The sequence below is a fragment of the Triticum aestivum genome, chromosome 3A (assembly GCF_018294505.1).
Source record: "Triticum aestivum cultivar Chinese Spring chromosome 3A, IWGSC CS RefSeq v2.1, whole genome shotgun sequence".
Classification (NCBI taxonomy): Eukaryota; Viridiplantae; Streptophyta; class Magnoliopsida; order Poales; family Poaceae; genus Triticum; species Triticum aestivum.
The window spans coordinates 12,804,181-12,826,854 of NC_057800.1; the positions used below are offsets into that span (position 1 = coordinate 12,804,181).

General features: G+C 43.2%; 1 protein-coding gene across 2 annotated transcripts; it reads left to right on the forward strand.

Moving 5' to 3' along the window:
• The first annotated feature begins 9,821 nt into the window (after window positions 1–9,821).
• Window positions 9,822–11,933, forward strand: LOC123059832 (ATP-dependent RNA helicase DRS1). 2 transcript variants are annotated; one of them, XM_044482346.1, is made up of 4 exons: window positions 10,414–10,459; window positions 10,542–10,735; window positions 10,819–11,348; window positions 11,762–11,933. In XM_044482346.1, exons 1-3 carry the CDS (start codon window positions 10,450–10,452, stop codon window positions 11,341–11,343), a joined length of 729 nt encoding a protein of 242 aa, XP_044338281.1. In that variant the 5' UTR covers window positions 10,414–10,449; the 3' UTR covers window positions 11,344–11,348; window positions 11,762–11,933. The 2 variants fall into 2 exon arrangements, 1 of the variants encoding a protein (XP_044338281.1); XR_006427606.1 differs by lacking the exons at window positions 10,414–10,459; window positions 10,542–10,735; window positions 10,819–11,348 and adding an exon at window positions 9,822–10,126.
• The last annotated feature ends 10,741 nt before the right edge of the window (window positions 11,934–22,674 follow it).

The following is a 22,674-nucleotide window of genomic DNA, read 5'->3' on the forward strand; positions in this document are numbered from 1 at the left end:
TCTTTTTTTTCTTTGGCCTTTCTCTCTTTTTTTGGGACAATGCTCTATTAAATGATGATCATCACACTTTTATTTATTTACAACTCAATGATTACAACTCGATTCTAAAACAAAGTATGACTCTATATGGATGCCTCCGGCGGTGTACCGGGATATGCAATGAATCAAGAGTGACAAGTATGAAAAATTATGAACGGTGGCTTTGCCACAAATACTATGTCAACTACATGATCATGCTAAGCAATATGACAATGATGAATGTGTCATGATGAACTAGATGGTGGAAAGTTGCATGGCAATATATCTCGGAATGGCTATGGAAATGCCATAATAGGTAGGTATGGTGGCTGTTTTGAGGAAGGTATATGGTAGGTGTATGATACCGGCGAAAGGTGCGCGGTATTAGAGAGGCTAGCAAAGGTGGAAGGGTGAGAGTGCGTATAATCCATGGACTCAACATTAGTCATAAAGAACTCATATACTTATTGCAAAAATCTAGAAGTTATCAAAGCAAAGTATTACGCGCATGCTCCTAGGGGGATAGATTGGTAGGAAAAGACCATCGCTCGTCCCCGACCGCCACTCATAAGGAAGACAATCAATAAATAAATCATGCTCCAACTTCATCACATAACGGTTCACCATACGTGCATGCTACGGGAATCACAAACTTTAACACAAGTATTCTTTAAATTCACAACTACTCAACTAGCATGACTTTAATATTATCACCTCCATATCTCAAAACAATTATCATGCTTCAATCTTTTCTTAGTATTCAACACACTCAAAAGAAAGTTTCACAAATCTTGAATACCAAGCATATTATTATTAAGCAAATTACCATGCTATTAAGAGACTCTCAAAATAATTTAAGTGAAGCATGAGAGATCAGTAGTTTCTTTAAAACAAATCCACCACCGTGCTCTAAAAGATCTAACTGAAGCACATAGAGCAAAATTATAACATTCAAAAGATATAAGTGAAGCACATAGAGCAAACCTACTTAGCTCAAAAGATATGAGTGAAGCACATAGAGTAAAACTACTTAGCTCAAAAGATATAAGTGAAGCACATAGAGTATTCTATCAAATTTTAATTCATGTATGGCTCTCTCAAAAGGTGTGTACAGCAAGGATGATTGTAGCATACTAAGACACAAAGACAGAAATAATACAAGACGCTCCAAGCAAAACACATATCATGTTGGTGAATAAAAATATAGCTCCAAGTAAATTACCGATGGAAGTGGACGAAAGAAGGGATGCCTTCCGGGGCATCCCCAACCTTTGACTTTTTTGTGTCCTTGTATTATCTTGGGGGTGCCATGGGCATCCCCAAGCTTAGGCTCTTGCCACTCCTTGTTCCATAATTCATCAAAAGAATTCACCCAAAACTTGAAAACTTCACAACATGAAACTTAAAGAAGAAAACTCGTGAGCTCCGTTAGCGAAAGAAAACAAAAGACCACTTCAAGGTACTGTAATCAACTCATTTTTTATTTATATTGGTGTTAAACCTACTGTATTCCAACTTCTCTATGGATTATAAATTATTTTACTAGCCATAGATTCATCAAAATAAGCAAACAACACACGAAAAACAGAATCTGTCAAAAACAGAACAGTCTGTAGTAATCTGTAGCTAGCGCAAGATATGGAACCCCAAAAATTCTAAAATAAATTGCTGGACGTGAGGAATTTATCTATTAATCATCTTCAAAAAGAATTAACTAAATATCACTCTTCAAATAAAAATGACAGCAGTTCTCGTGAGCGCTAAAGTTTCTGTTTTTTACAGCAAGTTCAACAAGACTTTCCCCAAGTCTTCCCAGCGGTTCTACTTGGCACAAACACTAATTAAACACAAAAAACACAACCAAAACAGAGGCTAAATAATTTATTTATTACTAAACAGGAGAAAAAAAGCAAGGAATAGAAATAAAATTGGGTTGCCTCCCAACAAGCGCTATCGTTTAACGCCCCTAGCTAGGCATAAAAGCGAGGATAGATCTAAGTATTGCCATCTTTGGTAGGCAATCCATAAGTGGCTCTCATGATAGTTTCATATGGAAATTTTATTTTCTTTCTTGGAAAGTGTTCCATGCCCTTTTTTAATGGAAATTTAAATCTAATATTCCCTTCCTTCATATCAATAATCGCACCAACCGTTCTAAGGAAAGGTCTACCAAGAATAATAGGGCAAGAAGGATTGCAATCTATATCAAGAACAATGAAATCTACGGGCACATAATTCCTATTTGCAACAATAAGAACATCATTAATCTTCCCATAGGTTTCTTAATAGTGGAATCCGCAAGATGCAAGTTTAGAGAGCAATCATCAAAATTACGGAAATCTAGCAAATCACACAAAGTCTTGGGAATAGTAGAGACACTAGCACCCAAATCACACAAAGCATAAAACTCATGATCTTTAATTTTAATTTTAATAGTTGGTTCCCACTCATCATAGAGTTTTCTAGGGATAGAAACTTTCAACTCAAGTTTTTCTTCATAAGATTGCATCAAGGCATCAACAATATGTTCGGTGAAGGCTTTATTTTGACTATAAGCATGTGGAGAATTTAGCACGGATTGCAACAAGGAAATACAATCAATTAAAGAGCAACTTTCATAATTAAATTCCTTGAAATCCAATATAGTGGGTTTAGCAACATCTAGATTTTTATTTCTTTCAATCCCACTTTCATCAATTTCATCATTAAGATCTAAATACTCCGAATTTTTAGAACGCCTTCTAGGTAAAGGAAGATCATATTCAGTTTCATCAAGATTCATATTGCAAAACAAAGATTTAATAGGGGACACATCAATAACTTTTAGATCTTCATCTTGATTTTCATAGGAATTGGAGGAACACGCTTTAATAAAGGCATCTTTGGAAGCACGCATCCTAGCGGTTCTTTCCTTGCACTCATCAATGGAAATTCTCATGGCTTTGAGAGACTCATTGATATCATGTTTAGGAGGAATAGATCTAAGCTTTAAAGAATCAATCTCAAGAGAAATTCTATCAACGTTTCTAGCCAGATCATCAACTTTAAGCAATTTCTCTTCAAGCAAAGCATTAAAATTCTTTTGTGAATTCATAAACTCTTTAACACTATTCTCAAATTCAGAGGGCATCTTATTATAATTTCCATAAGAGTTGTTGTAGGAATTCCCATAATTATTAGAAGGATTACTAGGATATGGCCTAGGATTAAAATTCCCTCTATAAGCGTTGTTACCAAAATTATTCCTACCAACAAAATTCACATCCATAGATTCATTGTTATTCTCAATCAAAGTAGACAAAGGCATATCATTAGGATCAGAAGAAACACTCTTAGTAGCAAATAATTTCATAAGTTCATCCATCTTTCCACTCAACACATTGATTTCTTCTATCGCATGCACTTTTTTATTAGAAGATCTTTCAGTATGCCATTGAGAATAATTAACCATAATATTATCTAGGAGTTTAGTAGCATCTCCTAAAGTGATTTCCATAAAAGTGCCTCCCGCGGCCGAATCTAAAAGATTTCTAGAAGCAAAATTCAATCCGGCATAAATTTTTTGTATAATCATCCACAAATTCAAACCATGAGTAGGGCAATTACGTATCATTAATTTCATTCTCTCCCAAGCTTGTGCAACATGTTCATGATCAAGTTGTTTAAAGTTCATAATATCGTTTCTAAGAGAGATGATCTTAGCGGGAGGAAAATACTTAGAGATAAAAGCATCTTTGCACTTGTTCCATGAATCAATACTATTCTTTGGCAAAGACGAAAACCAAGCTTTAGCACGATCTCTAAGCGAAAAAGGAAATAGCTTCAATTTAACGACATCATTATCGACATCTTTTTTCTTTTGCATATCACATAAATCAAGGAAGCTATTCAGATGAGTAGCGGCATCTTCACTAGGAAGGCCGGCGACTTGATCTTTCCTAACAAGATTCAACAAAGCAGTATTAATTTCACAAGATTCAGCATTAGTAAGAGGAGCAATCAGAGTGCTAAGGAAATCATTATTATTGGTATTGGTGAAGTCACACAATTTAGTATTATCTTGAGCCATCGCGACAAACAAGCAATCTAACACACGAGCAAACAAGAGCAAACGGGCAAAAGAGGCAAATAGAGAGGGAGGATAGAGAGAGAGAGGGCGAATAAAACGGCAAGCGTGAATTGGGGGAGAGGAAAACGAGAGGCAAATGGCAAATAATGTAATGCGAGAGATAGGGATTGCGATGGGTACTTGGTATGTTGACTTTTTGCGTAGACTCCCCGGCAACAGCGCCAGAAATCCTTCTTGCTACGTCTTGAGATTGCGTTGGTTTTCCCCAAAGAGGAAGGGATGATGCAGCAGAGTAGCGTAAGTATTTCCCTCAGTTTTTGAGAACCAAGGTATCAATTGAGTAGGAGGCCACGCTCAAGTCCCTCGTACCTGCACAAAACGATAGCTACTCGCAACCAACGTGATTAGGGGTTGTCAATCCCTTCACGGTCACTTACGAGAGTGAGATCTGATAGATATAATATTTTTGTATTTTTGGTATAAAGATGCAAAGTGAAAAGTAAAGGCAAAGTAAAAAAGCAAAGCAAGATTAAAGTGATGGAGATTGATATGATGAGAATAGACCCGGGGGCATAGGTTTCACTAGTGGCTTCTCTCAAGAGCATAAGTATTCTAGGATGGGTGAACAAATTACTGTTGAGCAATTGACAGAATTGAGCATAGTTATGAGAATATCTAGGCATGATCATGTATATAGGCATCACGTCCGTGACCAGTAGACTGAAATGAGTCTGCATCTACTACTATTACTCCACTCATCGACCGCTATCCAGCATGCATCTAGAGTATTAAGTTAAAAACAGAGTAACGCCTTAAGCAAGATGACATGATGTTGAGAGATAAATTCATGCAATATGAAATAAACCCCATCTTGTTATCCTCGATGGCAACGATACAATACGTGTCTTGCTGCCCCTTCTGTCACTGGGAAAGGACACCGCAAGATCGAACACAAAGCTAAGCACTTCTCCCATGGCAAGAACTACCAATCTAGTTGGCCAAACCAAACGGATAATTCAAAGGGACTTGCAAAGATAATCAATCATACATAAAAGAATTCAGAGAAGATTCAAATATTATTCATAGATAGACTTGATCATAAACCCACAATTCATCGGTCTCAACAATCACACCGCAAAAAGAAGATTACATCGAATAGATCTCCACAAGAGAGGGGGAGAACTTTGTATTGAGATTCAGAGAGAGAGAAGAAGCCATCTAGCTACTAACTATGGACCCGAAGGTCTGAGGTAAACTACTCACACTTCATCGGAGGGGCTAGGATGATGTAGAAGCCCTCCGTGATGACGGCCCTCTCCGACGGAGCTCCGGAACAGGCCCCAGGATGGGATCTCGTGGATACAGAAAGTTGCGGCGGTGGACTTAGGTTTTTGGCTCCTGTTCTAATCGTTTGGGGGTACGTAGGTATATATAGGAGGAAGGAGTACGTCGGTGGAGCACCAAGGGGCCCACGAGGCAGGGGGCGCGCCCCCCACCCTCGTGACCTCCTCTTTGACTCCCTGGAGTATGGTCCAAGTCTCCTGGATCACGTTCGGTGAGAAAATCACGTTCCCGAAGATTTTATTCTGTTTGGACTCCGTTTGATATTCTGTTTCGCCGAAACACTGAAATAGGCAAAAACAGCAATTCTGGGCTGGGCCTCCGGTTAATAGGTTAGTCCCAAAAATAATATAAAAGTGGAAAATAAGGCCCAATACAGTCCAAAACAGTAGATAATATAGCATGGAGCATTTAAAAAGTATAGATACGTTGGAGACGTATCACGTACCCAAGATTGTTGCGGTCCACTGTTGTCATTCCGTACCGCGGGTCTTCCTTTACGCCGCCTCCTGACAGATTGACCTATTCGTAGCGAAACAAAGGGACCTTCAGTTCACGTCCATAGTCAAGTTCCCATATCTCCTCTATGTAACCATAATATGTGTCCTTTGGCCTATTGGTGTTTGCTACATCAAGCGGACACCACTGTTTTGGTTGGTGCTCTTTTTATCTTGTGAGATCGTGTAAAATGTATTCTCATTTATCTCGTACCCTTTGAAAGTCAATATAGTCGAAGATGGTAACTTCGATAGCAGGTACAACTCATCTCCAACACTGTCGTCATGCATGAGACGTCTCTGCAACCAACCGTTGAAAGTCCCTATGTGTTCACGTGTAATTCAGTCGTCAGTCTGTTCCGGGTGTTTGGAGTGTAGAATATTCTTGTGTTCACTTAGTCGATATACGGACCCACCAAGTTGGAATTTTGTAGAACTGTGTAGTGTGCATGCGCCCAAGAATGCCCGTCCATACATATTACTTGGTCCTTTCCTAGCATGCCTTTTCCACCAAGTCCGCCCTCATGCCGCGATTCGGGAACACCAATCGGCTTAAGATCAAGAACAAAGTCAACACAAAACTCAGTGACCTCCTCTGTTTCATGGCCCTTGGAGATGCTTCCTTCTGGCCTAGCACGGTTATGAACATATTTCTTTAAGACTCCCATGAACCTCTCAAAGGGGAACATATTGTGTAAAAATACAGGACCCAGAACGGCAATCTCTTCGACTAAGTGAACTAGGACGTGTGTCATGATATTGAAGAAGGATGGTGGGAACACCAACTCAAAACTGACAAGACATTGCACCAAATCATTTTGTAACCTTGGTAGGATCTCTGGATCTATTACCTTCTGAGAGATTGCATTGAGGAATGCATATAGCTTCACAATGGCTAATCGAACATTATTCGGTAGAAGCCCCCTCAATGCAACCGGAAACAGTTGCGTCATAATCACGTGGCAATCATGGGACTTTAGGTTCTGAAACTTTTTCTCTGCCATATTTATTATTCCCTTTATATTCGACGAGAAGTCAGACGGGACCTTCATACTGAGCAGGCATTGAAAGAAGATTTCCTTCTCTTCTTTGGTAAGAGCGTAGCTGGCAGGACCCTGATACTGCTTTGGATGCATGCCGTCTTTTTCGTGCATACGTTGCTGGTCCTCCCGTGCCTCCGGTGTATCTTTTGTCTTCCCATACACGCCCAAGAAGCCTAGCAGGTTCACACAAATATTCTTCATCACATGCTTCACGTCGATTGCAGAGCGGACCTCTAGTTCTTTCCAATATGGTAGGTCTCAAAATATAGATTTCTTCTTCCACATGGGTGCATGTCCATCAGCGTCATTCGGAACAGATTGTCCGCCAAGACCCTTCCAAAAGATAACTTTTAAATCCTTGACCATATCAAGTATATCATGACCAGTACGGTGGCGAGACTTCTTCCGGTGGTCTACCTCACCTTTGAAATGCTTGTCTTTCTTTCTTAAGACATGATTGATCTGAAGAAAATCAACGATGTCCCAGGTACACATTCTTCTTACATTTATTCAAATATATACTGTCGGTATCATCTAAACAGTGTGTGCATGCGTGGTATCTCTTGTTTGTCTGTCCTGAAAGGTTACTAAGAACAGGCCAATCATTGATGGTTACTGACAGCAATGCTCGCAGGTCAAATTCCTGTTGTTTGTGCTCATCCCACACACGTACACCTTCTATACTGCACAGCTGTAAAAGTTGTTCAACCAATGGCCTTAGGTACACATCAATGTCGTTACCGGGTTGGTTGGGGCCTTGGATGAGCATTGACATCATAATGAACTTCCGCTTCATGCACAATTAAGGAGGAAGGTTATAGATACATAGAGTCACATGGCAATTTTACCTTTTTAGGGCAAATACATGGCAATTTTACTTCAATTGCTCATGCCATTTCTTGACTTTTTTATTTTGCCATTGCAACGTTTTTTGCCATCTCTTTTTTACATGAAACAATGGCAACTTTTTGCATGTTTTTGCCGCTCTTTTTTAGCTGCAAATCCCATCTTAAAGCCTTATAGTGGTCAAGTTGGGTTGTTTGTGGCCCATCTATACTGGGTTTGGCACATTGTTAGATGAGGTTGGTTTTAGCGATAGGTACCTGTTTGATCCCGGAAGAAAAGGACTCGTTATGCTTTTTCTGTGAGGGGTTTGTTAGTTCGGTTGTCCCAGCAATTGTTCGATCTGGGGCATTCCCAGATCAGACGTTTAGTGGATATCGATGTCCTAATTTTTCTCATTTCAAATTACCCAATTACTTATCAGTGCAGCTGCGCTAATTGGGCTTCCCGAGCGCACACGCTATGCGACAAAAAAACTCACATTGCATCTGAGCAGACCTGCCATAAAGGGTGTGTGTCTTCGTTACAGTACAAAAAAGGAAACTATCTGGTCCTCGTCCCATCCGAACACAAGTGAAGAAAGAAAAAATACGTGCATTTATTTGGGTTTTACAAATTTAAAAAGCCATAACTTTTGATTCAAGTATCGGAATTTAGATTCATTTTCGCCATTGGGTTTTTCACGGCGAGTTCTTCAAAACTAGATCCCATATGGGTATATTTCGACGAACATTTTTCTGAGCAACTTTGGGTGATGTAGAGGCAACTTTAGTGTTATAGGAAAGCAACTTCTTAGTTTGCCTACTATAATTTCCTATCAAGGAGAAGTCCTTAATAAGTTGCCTCCCATGACCATGATGTTCACTAAATTCACATATAAGTTGTCTACCACACAATCGAGTATGCCAGCACTATGTTTCAGAATACATGCACATGAGCTAGACCGACAGACAACTTGTCCTAGTATCGTAGCCAACTAATTAGCAATGACATGCACACCGAGCATCATTGTTAGGCAAGTAATTATCATTGTCAAGTTCTCGTGATTTGTTGGGACAGTTGCTTGGATTCGTTTTGAATAGGTTTTTGCATTTGTGTTTTTTGTAATATAGTTGCTTTGTTTTGGTAGACAGTTGCTTGGATTATTTTGCTAGAACAATTTTCATTTTGTGTTTTCTTTGTAATTGACTTGTTTTGGATTTTTGTTAGAATATATAAGTTGCATGGGGAGGGGAGGGGGCTAAGATAGTTGTCCACAAAGGCTATTCAAGTTGGTCATATGTTTTTTCTGTCTAAAGTGGACAATCTAAGTACGAATGCTAGAGACAGTTGCTTGGTTTTGCTAGGACAAATTTTTTTCATAGTTGTTATTTAGTAATGCAGTTGCTTGGATTGGATAGAACAGTTGCTTGTTTTTTGTAGGATAGTTGCTCGGTTATGCTAGAATAATTTTGCATTGTTGTTTGGTAATACATTTGCTTGGTTTTGCTATAAACAATTTTGCATTGTGTTTTGGTATTACAATTGCTTGGATTTACTAGGACAATTGCTTGGATTTTTTGCTAGGAATAGTGGCTTTGGATCTTGCTAGAATAGTTGTGTGGATTTCTGCTAGGGGGCAGTTGCTTAGAGTTTGCTAGAACAATTGCTATATGCAGATGTATATAGTTGCACACACATACAAGATGAGTTGGACTTGCACACGTTTTCTTGATTTTCTCATTTTACACAAACCAACCAATAGGAAACACATATGAGTTGCTTGTTGAATGCACTGGAATTGCACGAAAACACCCCAAAAGTTGCTAATTTTTTAGGTGATACTCAAGTACATAACTATCTGAAAGTTATTGTCCTTATTTTGCCTCCGGTAGCCCCATCAATGGTGAACTTAGACTTTTCCATATGTAGAAGGTGCATCATGTTGTGTGTGTATTTAACTAAGTAGACTTCAGTTTGTATATAAATAGCCTCCTCGTCCACTGCTCCTCGCCAGATGCTTCAGTTGTGTTTGTGTATTTAACTAAGTAGTTGTTGACCACTGATTAATTTCAATGTCCAGCGGTACTAGAGCATCAGCTTGTATATAAATTATTTATTCCTTAGTATCTAAACTAGATAATCTGTCTGTACTGTTTTTCTTCCTCATTCATATCAGGACACCCTAGTAAGAAAGGTTTGCTTTCTTAGCTGTCTACTCTTTATAACTGACCGTCGTTCTTTTGTCATGTGATTTTCAGGTAATGGAACTGCAAATAGGAGTGGCAGCGGCGACCAGGATGCAAATGGAAGTGGTTCCCAAAGACCTTGGAAAGGTATTACTATGCTTTTCTTGGTCACACGATGCTATTGGAACCATGATCTTTATTTGCTAGGTTCAATTAAACTGATGTTTGTAACCTTGCAATGCAGGACTTAAAGACAATAACTTATATGATCCTTGGAACCATGCATGGCCGTATTATGGGGGTTTTGATTGCACGTACTACAGCCTAAAGCACAAAGGTGGAGGTGCAACCCGTGTCACGGAGCACCTTGGTGGTATTGTAGGTAATGTGAGGAGCTGTCCCAATGTGCCAAGAAATGTGAGAGATGCAATGAGAGAGTTGCCATATTGGCAGAAGAAGCTGCGGCGAGAATGGGGCCAAGTAAGTTATGGTGTTTTAGTTTTAGAATTTCCATTTCCTTTTGGTTTGCATTCCTGAAAATTTCATTGGTGTTATCTTGCAGCCCAATGGTGGTTTCAGTTTGGAGGGGATGTTCCTGCATTGCAGAAATGTGCAATGAGAATTTGCTCACAATGTGTCTCCTCTAGTGGGTGTGAGAGAAATTGGAGCGCTTTTGCTTTGGTGCACACAAAGCAAAGAAGTCGTCTTCTATATGACAAGCTCCACAAGCTAGTTTCTGTACGCTACAACTTAAAGGTATAAACCATCACTTTTACTTTCTACTTTGTGTTGTCCTTGCATGTCATATAATTTACTTCTTTACTATTCAAACCTTGAAGATACGTGCTGAAGAAGATCAAGAGAAAGAGAGAGATATAGATAAAGAAATTGATCCAAGTGCATTGCTAATGGATACCACAATGTTTGATGAAACAAACCCAATAATGGAGTGGCTGAATGAGGATGTAGAGGATCCGATTGTGGATGGAGCTGATGCAGCTAGTGCTGTTTTTGAGCAAATAAGGCGCCTCAACTCAAGCAGGAAGGCGTCTTATGTTGGTTCAAAGGGTAATAACAAGAAAAGAAAGAGGAATGATGATGATGAGAATGAGTTTCTTGAAACTGAGAGTGAGGATGATGAAGAAGAGAATGAATATGTTGATAATGACATCGAGGATGATGATGGGGTGAGTGAGGATGATGAGGATGGTGAACAAGATCAGCTAGAGACACAAATGCAACTTGAAGAAGAGACACAAGTACAAGTTCAAAAGGAGGCACCAACAAGCACTGGCCATTTGGAGACTAGATCTGGACGACTTATTAGGAAGAAGACCAAGAACGTCAACAGCCTCTACTCGTAAATTTGGTAAGTCTCTTCTTTTTGGTGTTTCTGATTCAGGTTTGTTACTTAGAAAAATCTAGCTTGATGTATATGTTCAAAGCGGCTGATCTTTAAATAGCTTGATGTATATTGCTTTCTTTAAGTAGGTTGATCTTTAATTGTTCTCGTGCTCTAATGTTTATGCTCACTGTGTATGATTAGTACTGCTGTTCTAATTGCTCACCTAGTAGTGTTGCTGTAATTGATACTTATCTTCTTGTATTGTTGCTATAATTGCTACTTATCACATACCAGTGATGTTCTAGTTGCTACCAATCACTTAGTAGTGTTGTTCTAATTGCTACTTAACACAGTATTTTAGTTGCTACTTGGAACTGCTAGTTACTTAGATGTATGCACTCTGTATCATGACCCTTCCTCTGTTTTCTCCAAACCAGAAATGGCACGTGAGCAAAGGATATCAAGAAGCTTTTGGATGTTGGGAAGCTTGGAGCTGATGCTTCAAATAAGCTGATGGTTGTCTTTTGGAGATGTTTCTATGTTTAATGCTTTAAAGTCTTTTGGCTGTACTGGACTATTTAAACTTTGAACTATGCTGTGATGGTTGAACTGATGCTGGACGGTTAAGGGTTTATGTTAGAGGCAACTTTATAACTAATGTGTGCCTGTTATGTTGGACTGTTAAGGGTTATGTTGGAGGCAATTTTATAACTAATGTGTGTCTGCTATGTTGGATTGTTAACTGTTATGTTGGAGGCAACATTATAGCTAACGTGTGCCTATTATGTTGGGCAGATTCAATTTTCTTAATCCCTAGAGCTTATTTGCTAAAGTTTATAAGATCTCTCCTGATGGTTGTTGTGTTGATATGTTTTGCTCTACTTTATTTAAAGTTTTGTTCAAATTTCGGCCGAATTTCGGCCAAATTTCGGTTAAATTTTGGCCAAATTTTCAAATTTTGATTTTGCAATTTCGTCCGAGATTTTGCCGAATTTTTTGAAATTCCCGAAATTCGGCCATTTCGGCCAAGGACGAAAAAAAAACACAAACCGAAAATCATTTCGCAGGCCATGTCCCGGAGGTTGCAACTCCGCGGGTATCCGTCGCCCTCGCTCCGGCTCCACACCACGTGCAGCGCGCCGTCGCCGGAGAAAGCCAGGTGGTAGCCGCGGCACATGACCATGCCGTAGAAGGGGGGCTCCAACACGTCGAGCGGCACGGGAGAGGGGGGCGGTGCGGCCATGTAGACCACCCACACCTGGCCGCTCGTGGCCATGTAGTAGAACTCGCCTTGGTGGTACGCCACGTCCAGCTCCCGCCTGATGCCCTCGCGGTCACCGCCGACAAGCTCGGGGAGCCGAAGCCAGCACCCAGCAGTCGGTGCTGGCCCTGGTGCAAAACACGGCTTCGCTGCAGTGAGACACGTAGGCGACCGTGTAGTCCTGCGCGCTTGGGCTCGGGGAGAAGGCCACCTTCCGGACAATGACGTCCAGCTCAAACTCGAGATCATGCTCGGTATCTAACGCCCATCGCCAGCAGGTTACGAGCGGAAGCTCAACGCGCGCGTCGGTAAGCGGGTTGACCAGCGAGATGGCGAGGTTCCGGCCGTCAACGACGGTGACGATGGCGAGCCAGCTGCCATTGGAGCCGACGCAGCGGGCGCGCACACCGCCAGGGGGCATCCACCGGAAGGAATTCATGGTGGGCACGGAGAGGACAATGAAGGAGTCGCTGCAGCCGTCGACGCGGGGTATGATAACCCACGGTGCCGGCATTGCGCGGGCTTGCTCTTCCGGGATGGCTTCCCTCCATGCACGGCACACGGCGCGGAAGCATATGCGAGCAGGCACGGTGAGGAGCGCGCCCACGCAGATCAGGAGATCGCTGGGCAGGGCAGCCCAGTTCCCATGCGCGGCCTCCATCCTGCAGCCGTTCTGAATTGCCCTTTGGCCACGGGTGTATGAACCGATCTAGGAATCCTCGAATCCAGAGGATTCCTATATCGAATTATTTCTACAAGGAAATTATATCTCTACCTAAAAGTTCTACAAAATCCTTACCTACTAATAGTAGTAAAAAACATAGTTTATGTGACTGTCTATTTGACATTCGACTGATTTGTAATTAGATATCATTCGAATTTTCCAACCAATCAGCTGTTCACGGCTGTATGTTGAAAAAACCTAGGACAATCGTATGTATATATATATGTATTTCCCGAAGAAAATGGGCCGGGCTGAAAATCTGACCCGTCAAGCAACTAACAGCGACAAAAGTAGAACCGATCGGGCCCACTGTCCTTTCCTTTTCATGGAGAACAAAAGCACCTGACAGGGAAAAAAACACAACTTGTCAGCATACAAACTGGCGACGCTCCTTCAACTTGGAACTCATGAAAAGGCCCTCGACTCTACTACCCCCCCATTCATATATCTCAGCTAACACACCGTGCGAGAGGGGGAAAGAAGGAGATAGGAGAGGAAGAAGGAGATAGAACAGACGCCATGGGAGAGGGGGAGGAGGGGAAGAACATGGTACATGCGCCATGGGAGAGGGGGATGGGGGAGAAGAACATACAACAAACACCATGGGGAGAAGGCTGGAGAGAAGAAGAGGCATGACAGAGGAGCATGGTAGAAAGGCAATTACCTGGAAGAAGAACACAAGCAGTCGCTTCTGGATCACAATAAGATCATCCTCGCAGAAAATTTTCTTCTAGAATCCATTAGACCGAGCTGGCTCCCACCTCGCTCCCGCGACTCCACCCCTCCCCCCCCCCGCCGCAGCCGCAGCCGCCATAGATCTGGCCCTGTGCCATGCCTCCACGCCGGCGAGGAGTGCTCACGCTAGCTGCACCCACAGCCCCCCCCCAGCAACTTGCGCCGACCATACGGAGAGGAATTCCTAGAGATCCTGTGGTTGATTTCTCTAGTGCCGCAGGCGGTGCTCATGGCGTCGAGAGCTGCGGAGTGGGAGGAGTGCGTGACCAGGATCCGAGACTCTACCTTCGAGTGGATCCGGTGCGTGCAGGAGTGGAAGATGGCGGACCGGGCGGTGGCGGAGGCAACCTTGTCGGAGATGAGATCTGTGGCTGTGAAGATCGCCGAGGTCCAACGAAGAAGGGCGGATGTGGAACAAAGGAAGCTAGAACGAAGAATCTTCGAGGAGGCCACGCTAGAGGAAAGGGTGAGGATGCCCCCGTTTCCATCTTCCCCACCGGCCGAATTCGTAGTTTGGGCGAGGGCGGAGGAAAAATCGATGGAGCCGCGGCGAGCCTTCCGATGGGAGGGCATCCTCGGCGTCATTCCGTCAAGCATCTGAAGTTCTCTACGGGTGGGGTGGATCTTCTACCTCACCATAGATCACTGGAACCGCCGTGGTTTGGAGACCGCGGTGTGGTTTCGCCTGGGAATCGATCTCGCATTGACAAAGGGATTTGTATCCCAGAAGAGAAGGTTAGTCGTCTGATTTCCGAATCAATATTGTCATTAGACCCAGTAGGTGATGAATTGAGCTTGTGCTTGGAAAATCGTAAATCTCCATTGACGGGGGGATCCAAATTGGTAGAGATTGGGGAATTTTCCCCTGAACAAAGAGAGGATACTGTTGGGCGGGATAATGCGGGTACCATCATCACCTCTTTCCCGCTGATCCGCTGCAAAAAAGTGAAAACGCCTTTACCTAATACGTCTCCTCCGCAAGACAGCGCGGATGAATCTATATCTAGGGTTTTTGGGCAGCTCTGGGTCATTCCCTCCCCCCGCCGTCACCAGCCTCACCCTCTGCCTGGCAAAACCAAATCCGCCTCCACATTGGGATGGCTCAGAAAAGACTTAGCTCGATCGGGATGTTTTTCTCCCTCTGATCTATTCCCAATCAAGCACCTTCGTCCGTTTGATCCACCACCGACGCAGCTCAAGATCATCTGAGAAGGAATTGGGGTAGGCTCCAAATCCTTTGCACAGGCTGTCATGGCAGACAAAAATGCGCCGCCGATGGGGCAGAAGCAGCGTGGTCCGGTTCCATCGAAGATCCCCGGGCGTCGTCAACCCCCAGGAGGTGTGCGTGTAGCTGCGCCGCCTGGTAAAGGTACGCCCCCCCCTACTCAGACCATTGCCACTGCGCCTCCGGCTCCGATCCCACTTACCCCACTGGTACAAGTACTTGACGAGCGCTACAAAGATATGGTTTGATTCACTTGTGGAGGCCCTGGCCACTACGTTGGTAACTGCATACAGAAAAAAAAACCTCCTTCATCTGTGTATTGGAGGGCCACAATGTCAACAACTGTGCAGCCTGGGCACAGCCCCACCCAGTTGCCACTTTCTTTGGGAGTTCTGCGCTGGGACTGGGGTTTTATGACATCGACGCCCCTGTGGGAAGAGAAGCAAGCTGGCTGAATTTTAGGAACTGTGGAGAAGTCTGGATTATGAAAGGAGAAATTAACAAGTCATATCTGATGAAAAACCTTTCTGGTATCTTCTGCAAAAACATACAATGGATGTGGCAAATCAGGCCGCTGTCAGATGAGAAGTTCCTGGTTAGATTTCCTCCCTGGAAAGATGTTGATGAGTTGATTGAATTCCCTGCTTTTGATTTGCCAATTGATGGCATCTCTATGTCTGTGGAAAAATGGACTGGCTCAATCGACCCATTCAGTGAGCTTATTGAAGCCTGGGTGGTTGTTGAGGGTCTGTCCTCTAAATGGTGTACATGGAAAGTGCTATCCCAAATAGCCTCTAGCTTTGGAATTCTTGTGGATGTCGACTGGAATGGCCTGATGAAGAGTTTCTATGAGAAAGTGAGGATCAAAATTTCTTGCAGAGACCCAACAAAAATCCCCTTTGAAAGAATTATGGAAATGCGGAAAAAACTGTATATCCTATCCTTTACTGTGGAGGGCTTTGACCAGGTGGGAGCTGATGACCCCAATGATGATGATGGCCCTACTGACATAACAGTGGATGATGACAACAAGATAATAGAGGAGGAGGAACTGGATAAAGACTTCCTGGATGATGGAGAGGAACCCATTGATGCTCTAGACCTTGCCAACAGAGCCCCCACAAAAACCCCAGCTGGGAAAAAAACAGTTGATGATGGTACCTCATTTCATCCCCATGTTCTGTTGGAGGCACGCTTCTCTCCTGTGAGAGTCAACAAGGGACTTGAGCAAGATAATGTGGGCCCAAGCAGATGTTCCTCAATACCCTTTGCTGAGGCAATCAAATCCCTCAGCACCGCACTCAACAGATCTGATGAAATCACCATGGTTGCTACATCACCAAGTGGGATTGCTGCTACCACTTCCCCTATGTCTACTCAAAAGATATATTGTTCTGGTCTGCTGAAAGAACTGAAAGATTCTGCTTCTGATACTGACAGTGAATCTGCTGAACCTGATGAAGAAATGGTTACTGTTGATACCCACATAGCTAGTGGCCTGAAGATTATGGAGTTCATGGATAAAACTAAAGGGAAAATTACACCAAAAACCAAGTGGGGACCAGTGGTTGCCCCAAGGCTGAGCTCCAGAGTCCACAACAGGCAAAACATCATGGAAAAAGCTGCAGCCTACAAGATGAAGAAAAACCTGGAGATCCCACCTACCTTCAAAAGTAAGTCATTTACTGATGCAGCTATCTCTAGTTTAGAAGCTTATGCTTTTGCAGTTAACCTCAAAATTGGTGATGATGAGAGATACAAGAACCAAATCATTAATAAAATTGTTAGAGATGAATTTGAAAAATGCCTTATTTTTGCTTCTCAAAATCCTGAAGTTTCCTTGCCTGATAGTTTAGATATTGAACTAGACATTGATAAGGAGTTTGTACTCCAGAAAAAGACATTCCCAACACCCACACATCAGGGGGCACTGCTGGTGCTGTGGGTGGGACTGGGAATAATGTGAGAGGTGGACTTTTTAGTCTGACACACCCTTTCAAAATTCCATGATTGATATTTTTTGGAACATTAGAGGTTTGGGCCAAAAAGGGAAACTACAGTGCCTGTCTGACTTAGTTGGTAAGTATAATCCTGATTTTTTAGGATTTGAAGAAATCAAGAGAGAAACCTTATCTGATGCCTTCCTCAATGCCTTAGCTGGTTCTAGTGTGTATGATTGGCACATTTTACCTGCTGTAGGCTCTGCTGGGGGTATCCTTGTGGGTACCAAAACCAATCTTTTTGAGGTGCTTAATGTAAGCTGTAAAAAATACTGCATTATCATTACCCTGAAAAATGAAACTGATGGGTTCTGTTGGCATTTGATTGTGGTTTATGGCACAGCTTATGCTGTAGACAAGCTTGACTTTATTGTTGAACTGCATGAGAATATGGATGATTTATGTTATCCTGTTTTATTGGGAGGTGATTTTAATCTGATTAGAGAAGCTAAAGATAAATCTTCAGGCAATAAAAATACTTCCTGGACATTCTTGTTCAATGACTGGATTAATAAATGGGGGCTTATGGAATATAAGTTAGCTAACAAGGTTTATACCTGGAGTAACAACCAAGACAACCCCATCTTTGCCACTATTGACAGGGTTTTCTCTGCCACTAGTTAGGACAGTAACTTCCCTCTCACTACCTTATGTGCCCTCCCTAGGGTGGGGAGTGACCATGCCCCAATTCTTCTTGATTTTGGAGTGGGTAGTGGTAACCCAGCTAAGCCTTTTAGATTTAAGAAATGGTGGTTAGACCAACCAGATTTTAGAACCCTGGTGGAAAAAATTTGGGCCACACCATCACCTTGTGCAACTGCTATTGGGACTTGGCAATTTAAAACCAAGCTATTTAGGAAAAGTGTTAAAGGTTGGAGCATAAATCTAGAAGCAGCCATGAAAAAGAAAAAGAAAGATCTCCTCCAGGAGTTTGATATCCTTGATATCTTTGCTGAACAAAACAGAACTAATGCTGGGGATGTCCTCAGAATGAAACAAATTAAAGAGGAACTTGAGGGGATCTGGAAGAAAGAAGAGACTGCTATGTGGCAGAGATCTAGAGATAGGAAGATCAAAGAGGGAGACAGAAACACAGTTTATTTTCATGCTGTTGCTAACCAGCGCAGAAGGAAAAATCAGTTATCTATCCTGGAGGTCCCCAATGGGCCTGTATACTCCACTAAGGACATGCTGGAGGTGGCAACTAACTTTTATAAAAACCTCTTTGGATTTGAGCCTAAACCTAATATACATTTAGATGATCAATTTTGGTCTGAGGAAGAAATGGTAACAGAAGCAGAAAATGCTTCCCTGGAAAGACCTTTCTTAGAAGAAGAAATTAAAGAAGCCATTATGGGATCATATGCTAATGGAGCCCCTGGTCCTAATGGTCTATCTTTTCTCTTTTATCAACAATTCTGGGAGGTAATCAAAAATGACTTTATGGCTTTGGTTAGAGATTTTGAGAATGGGACTCTAGATATCTAGAGACTAAACTATTTTATTGTTACTTTGATCCCTAAAGAGCCATATGCCAAGAATATGAGGAAGTTCAGACCAATCTGTTTGAGCAACTGTTCTGTTAAGATATTTAGTAAATGTCGTGGAATTGTCACGGCAGATGTCCCCTTGCAAGGACTTGATCGTGGAGCCATCGCAACTAGGAAGCTTAAAGGGGTTAATCGGGACAAAGGACACGCGAGGTTTATACTAGTTCAGCCCCTTACGGTGAAGGAAGGCCTACGTCTAGTTGGGTTGGAATTGCTTGAGGTTTCGATGGCCGGGGAGCGAGACACGCTATGCCCGGTTCTCGATCTCTTGTTTTCTTCTGTCCCTAAGCCGCCAGCGGGTCATCCCCTTATATACACGGGTTGACGCCCTATGGCTTACAGAGTCCCGGCCGGCTCATAAACAGTGTCCGGCTCGGTGACTAGTTATTTCTACCTTACAATACAAGTTGCGCCCTCATGGTGGCTTATCACCATGGGCCCTAAATCGTCTATGGGCCTTTAGACCCTTTACTGAACCGCCATCTTCACATCTTGGTCTTGGGCTTCAGATGGGCTTCTCTTTGCGTAACCCGGCCCCTCCTGGCCGGCTTACGTACATAATTATATCCCCAACATTAGGCCCTAGATTGATTTGAACTGGTTCATGTCAATCTTAAAAAACCTTATAAACTAGCCCTTAATCCTCTTTTTTGTGCGGAAATTCTAACCCGCCGTGACGTCATCATCTGGATCCGGGTCAAATCTCTGTGATGTCATCTTCAATAAATTTCATATTTTAATCCATCATGTCCTCCAACAAATCTTTGCCTTTACTGACCATCCCAAGAATCGAGGCGTCGGGGCCGCTGGATAATGATGCTTTGGTCTCCTCGTTTTTTGTGCCGTCTTGGTCGGTCCTTCCTTATAAATAGGCGCGACCTAGGTCCTTTCCCATTCTCCTTCTTCAGTCGTCTTCTTCCTCGCACCTCCTTTCTTCGCTGCTCAAGCTCTGCCGCCGCCGCCATCGAACCCCTCGTCTTCATCGACTCAGGCCGCTGCATCAACCTGATTCGGACCAGAAAACGACGGCGACCCTCCGCAGCTCGTCCGCATTTGTGAGTTCTTTTTATCCCCTTTCTCAGATCTGCATTGGTACTATTTTTTAGTTCGTCGACGTTCACCGCCGCCCGATGCAAACCTGCATTAGCTCTCACCTCTAATTCCTTGCTCAGATCGTAAAAATAACATAGAACTGCCATGGAGGATGTTTTGTGCTTATTCTGTATGAAAACAGATCTCATTTCCTTGTTTTTGGAAGCCCTCCTCGAGTATATGAACTTCCCTGTAGTGCTTTAGGTCTAGAATTTTTTTCCTTTCCAGAGCATCGTTTGATCCAAAAAAAATGATTGCAACTTGTGAAACCTGTTTGTTCCACACTTAACCAAAAACTGCGTCTGTTGACTCTGTTTCAGCCATAGTAGTTCATGTGACCGGTTTAAGATAATACTGACTGTCAGCACTGCCTGCTTTTGGCGACTTAAGACAATTTTCATCATCTTTAATACATGCAGCTGTTTAAACATTATCACATGACCACATGTATGTCATTAGGCCCCTACTTAAGCCGCCATCTCAGACAACCCAATAGTGCTTATTCTCCGGGTTATAATAAACCGGAAAATTTCCTTTATCTTGTTGTAGGCTTCAATTTACTCAATGGCACCCAAAGCTGTTAAACCTCCGATTACCTGCAACTGGGTCCCATCCATTGTTACGGAGAGCAAACTGTCAGAGTTTGTGAAGTCCGGCCATCTGCCCAAGAAGGACGTCATGTCTTATCGTGCTCCTGACCCGTCTGAAGAGAAACCTCAACCCAAGGAAGGGGAGGTGATCATTTTTACCGATCACATGAGCCGGGGATTTGCTCCTCCCGGTTCAAAATTCTTTAGAGACGTTTTGCACTTCTTTGACTTAAGACCTCAAGACATCGGGCCCAACTCCGTGTCAAATATCTGCAACTTTCAAGTTTTCTGTGAGGTCTACCTTGGAGAAGAACCCAGCCTACTTCTGTTCAGGGAATTGTTCTATTTGAACCGGCAGAATGAACGGGCCAACGGGCCCAGTCTGGAGCTTGGTGGCATATCAATTCAAAGGCGGAGAGACTGCCTGTTCCCTTATGCTGAATTGCCGAGTCATCCAAAGGACTGGAACCAGACATGGTTCTACTGCCAAGATACTTCTCCGGCTGGCGAAAATCCACTGCCCGGCTTCCGCGCATTGCGCCTTGAACCTACTCACCCGCTGCCGGATAAGTTGACAGCTATTGAACGCCTGCCACTCACCCCCAAAATCAAGAGGATTAAAGCTCTTTTAGGGAACGGCTTAGATGGCATTGACTTGGTCCGAGTCTGGATTGCTTGGAGAATAATTCCGTTAAGCCGCCGCCCCGGCTTAATGTGTAATTATTCAGGCGAGAAGGATGACCCTCAACGTCATAACCCTGACGACTTACCAGATGACGTAGTGGAAGCTACAACTCAGTCCTTGTTGAAAGAGGGCACAGTGAATAGTAACGCCTTCGGCTTACTACCTTTTTGCCAGAAGAACCCGGCCCCTGCAGTAAGTTTCCAGCCATCGGGTTATGTTTTATCATGTTAGGCTGTATTCTTACGCATAACCAGTTATAACCTTTTACAGGCAAATGATAGCTTCTGGAACACGCAATATGATCATGAGGCGGCCAAGAAAGCCAGGGCGGCCAAGAGAGCCGAAAAGAAAACCACCAAGCCCACCACCTCAAGGAAAAGGAAGCCAAGCGCCTCTGAGCTGTTTCAGCTTGATGATACTGATGATAATGAGGAAGAGGTAACCTTTGAATTTCCCTTTCTCCTTTATTTCTACCTTACTGATGCTAACCTTCTTTCAGGAAGACACGGGCAACAGCCAACCCGTCGAGGAAGAGGTAATTGTAATCTCCTCCGACTCCGAGCTTCGGCCGCGTCAGAAAATTCGAAGAGTAACCCGGAAAGTAAGATTTTCACATCCTTTGGCTTACCAAGATCCTGACTTTCTTTTGAAGCGACAGATTTATGAGAGCCGGAGGCAGACCCGGACCAGCAAAGACGCGGAACTCTCCTCCGGCTTACCTGATGTGACCAGGAAACGCCAGACTGAGGTTATCTCCGATTTACACCTTCTTTTTCCTTTGGCGGGTTTCATTTGTTAGCCTCTCAATTATTCTGACTCCAACTATCAGGATATTTCACCTTCCTCCGGTGAGTCTATGCAGTCCAACATGCCAGCCTTCAAAACTGCTCCCGGGTAATATAAACTTGTTGTACCTTATGCTTTATTTTACTCATATTTGCTGTATTTAACCTGTCTACCTTTTCCACAGTGTGCAAGTAAAGCCCAGCAAAAGGGAAAAAAGAATAAGCCGCCCCAAGAGCCGGTTGTGACTGAACCAGAGCTGGGCACAGCTGCTCCTGATGCCTCTGCTCACGAGCCGCCGCCTCAACCGTCTCATGATGTTCCTATATCTTCCTCTGACCCGCCTACTGAACAAACCTTCAACGATTCTGGTAACCCGGAGGCTCCTAGCCCCGCCAAGGCAAATGATCAGGAAGTTGAAATTCTCAAGACTCAGTTTGTTGAGCCGGCACAGCCGTCTGTACTTGCCAAGTGTTCTAAAGAGGAATTGGTGGAACGCCGGAAGGCCAAGCTGGACGTCGCTGACTATACTCATTTGAGTATTGGAGAGATTGTCTCCGGCTATATCAATCAAGTACAAAGCAGCCGTGACCTGGAAATTGACATGGTGAAGCAGATACAGCAAAAATCTGAGGTATGACTTATGCTAGCTTACTTTCAATCACACTTACTGTACCAGCCCCCAAGTCTATTGCTTATGAATAA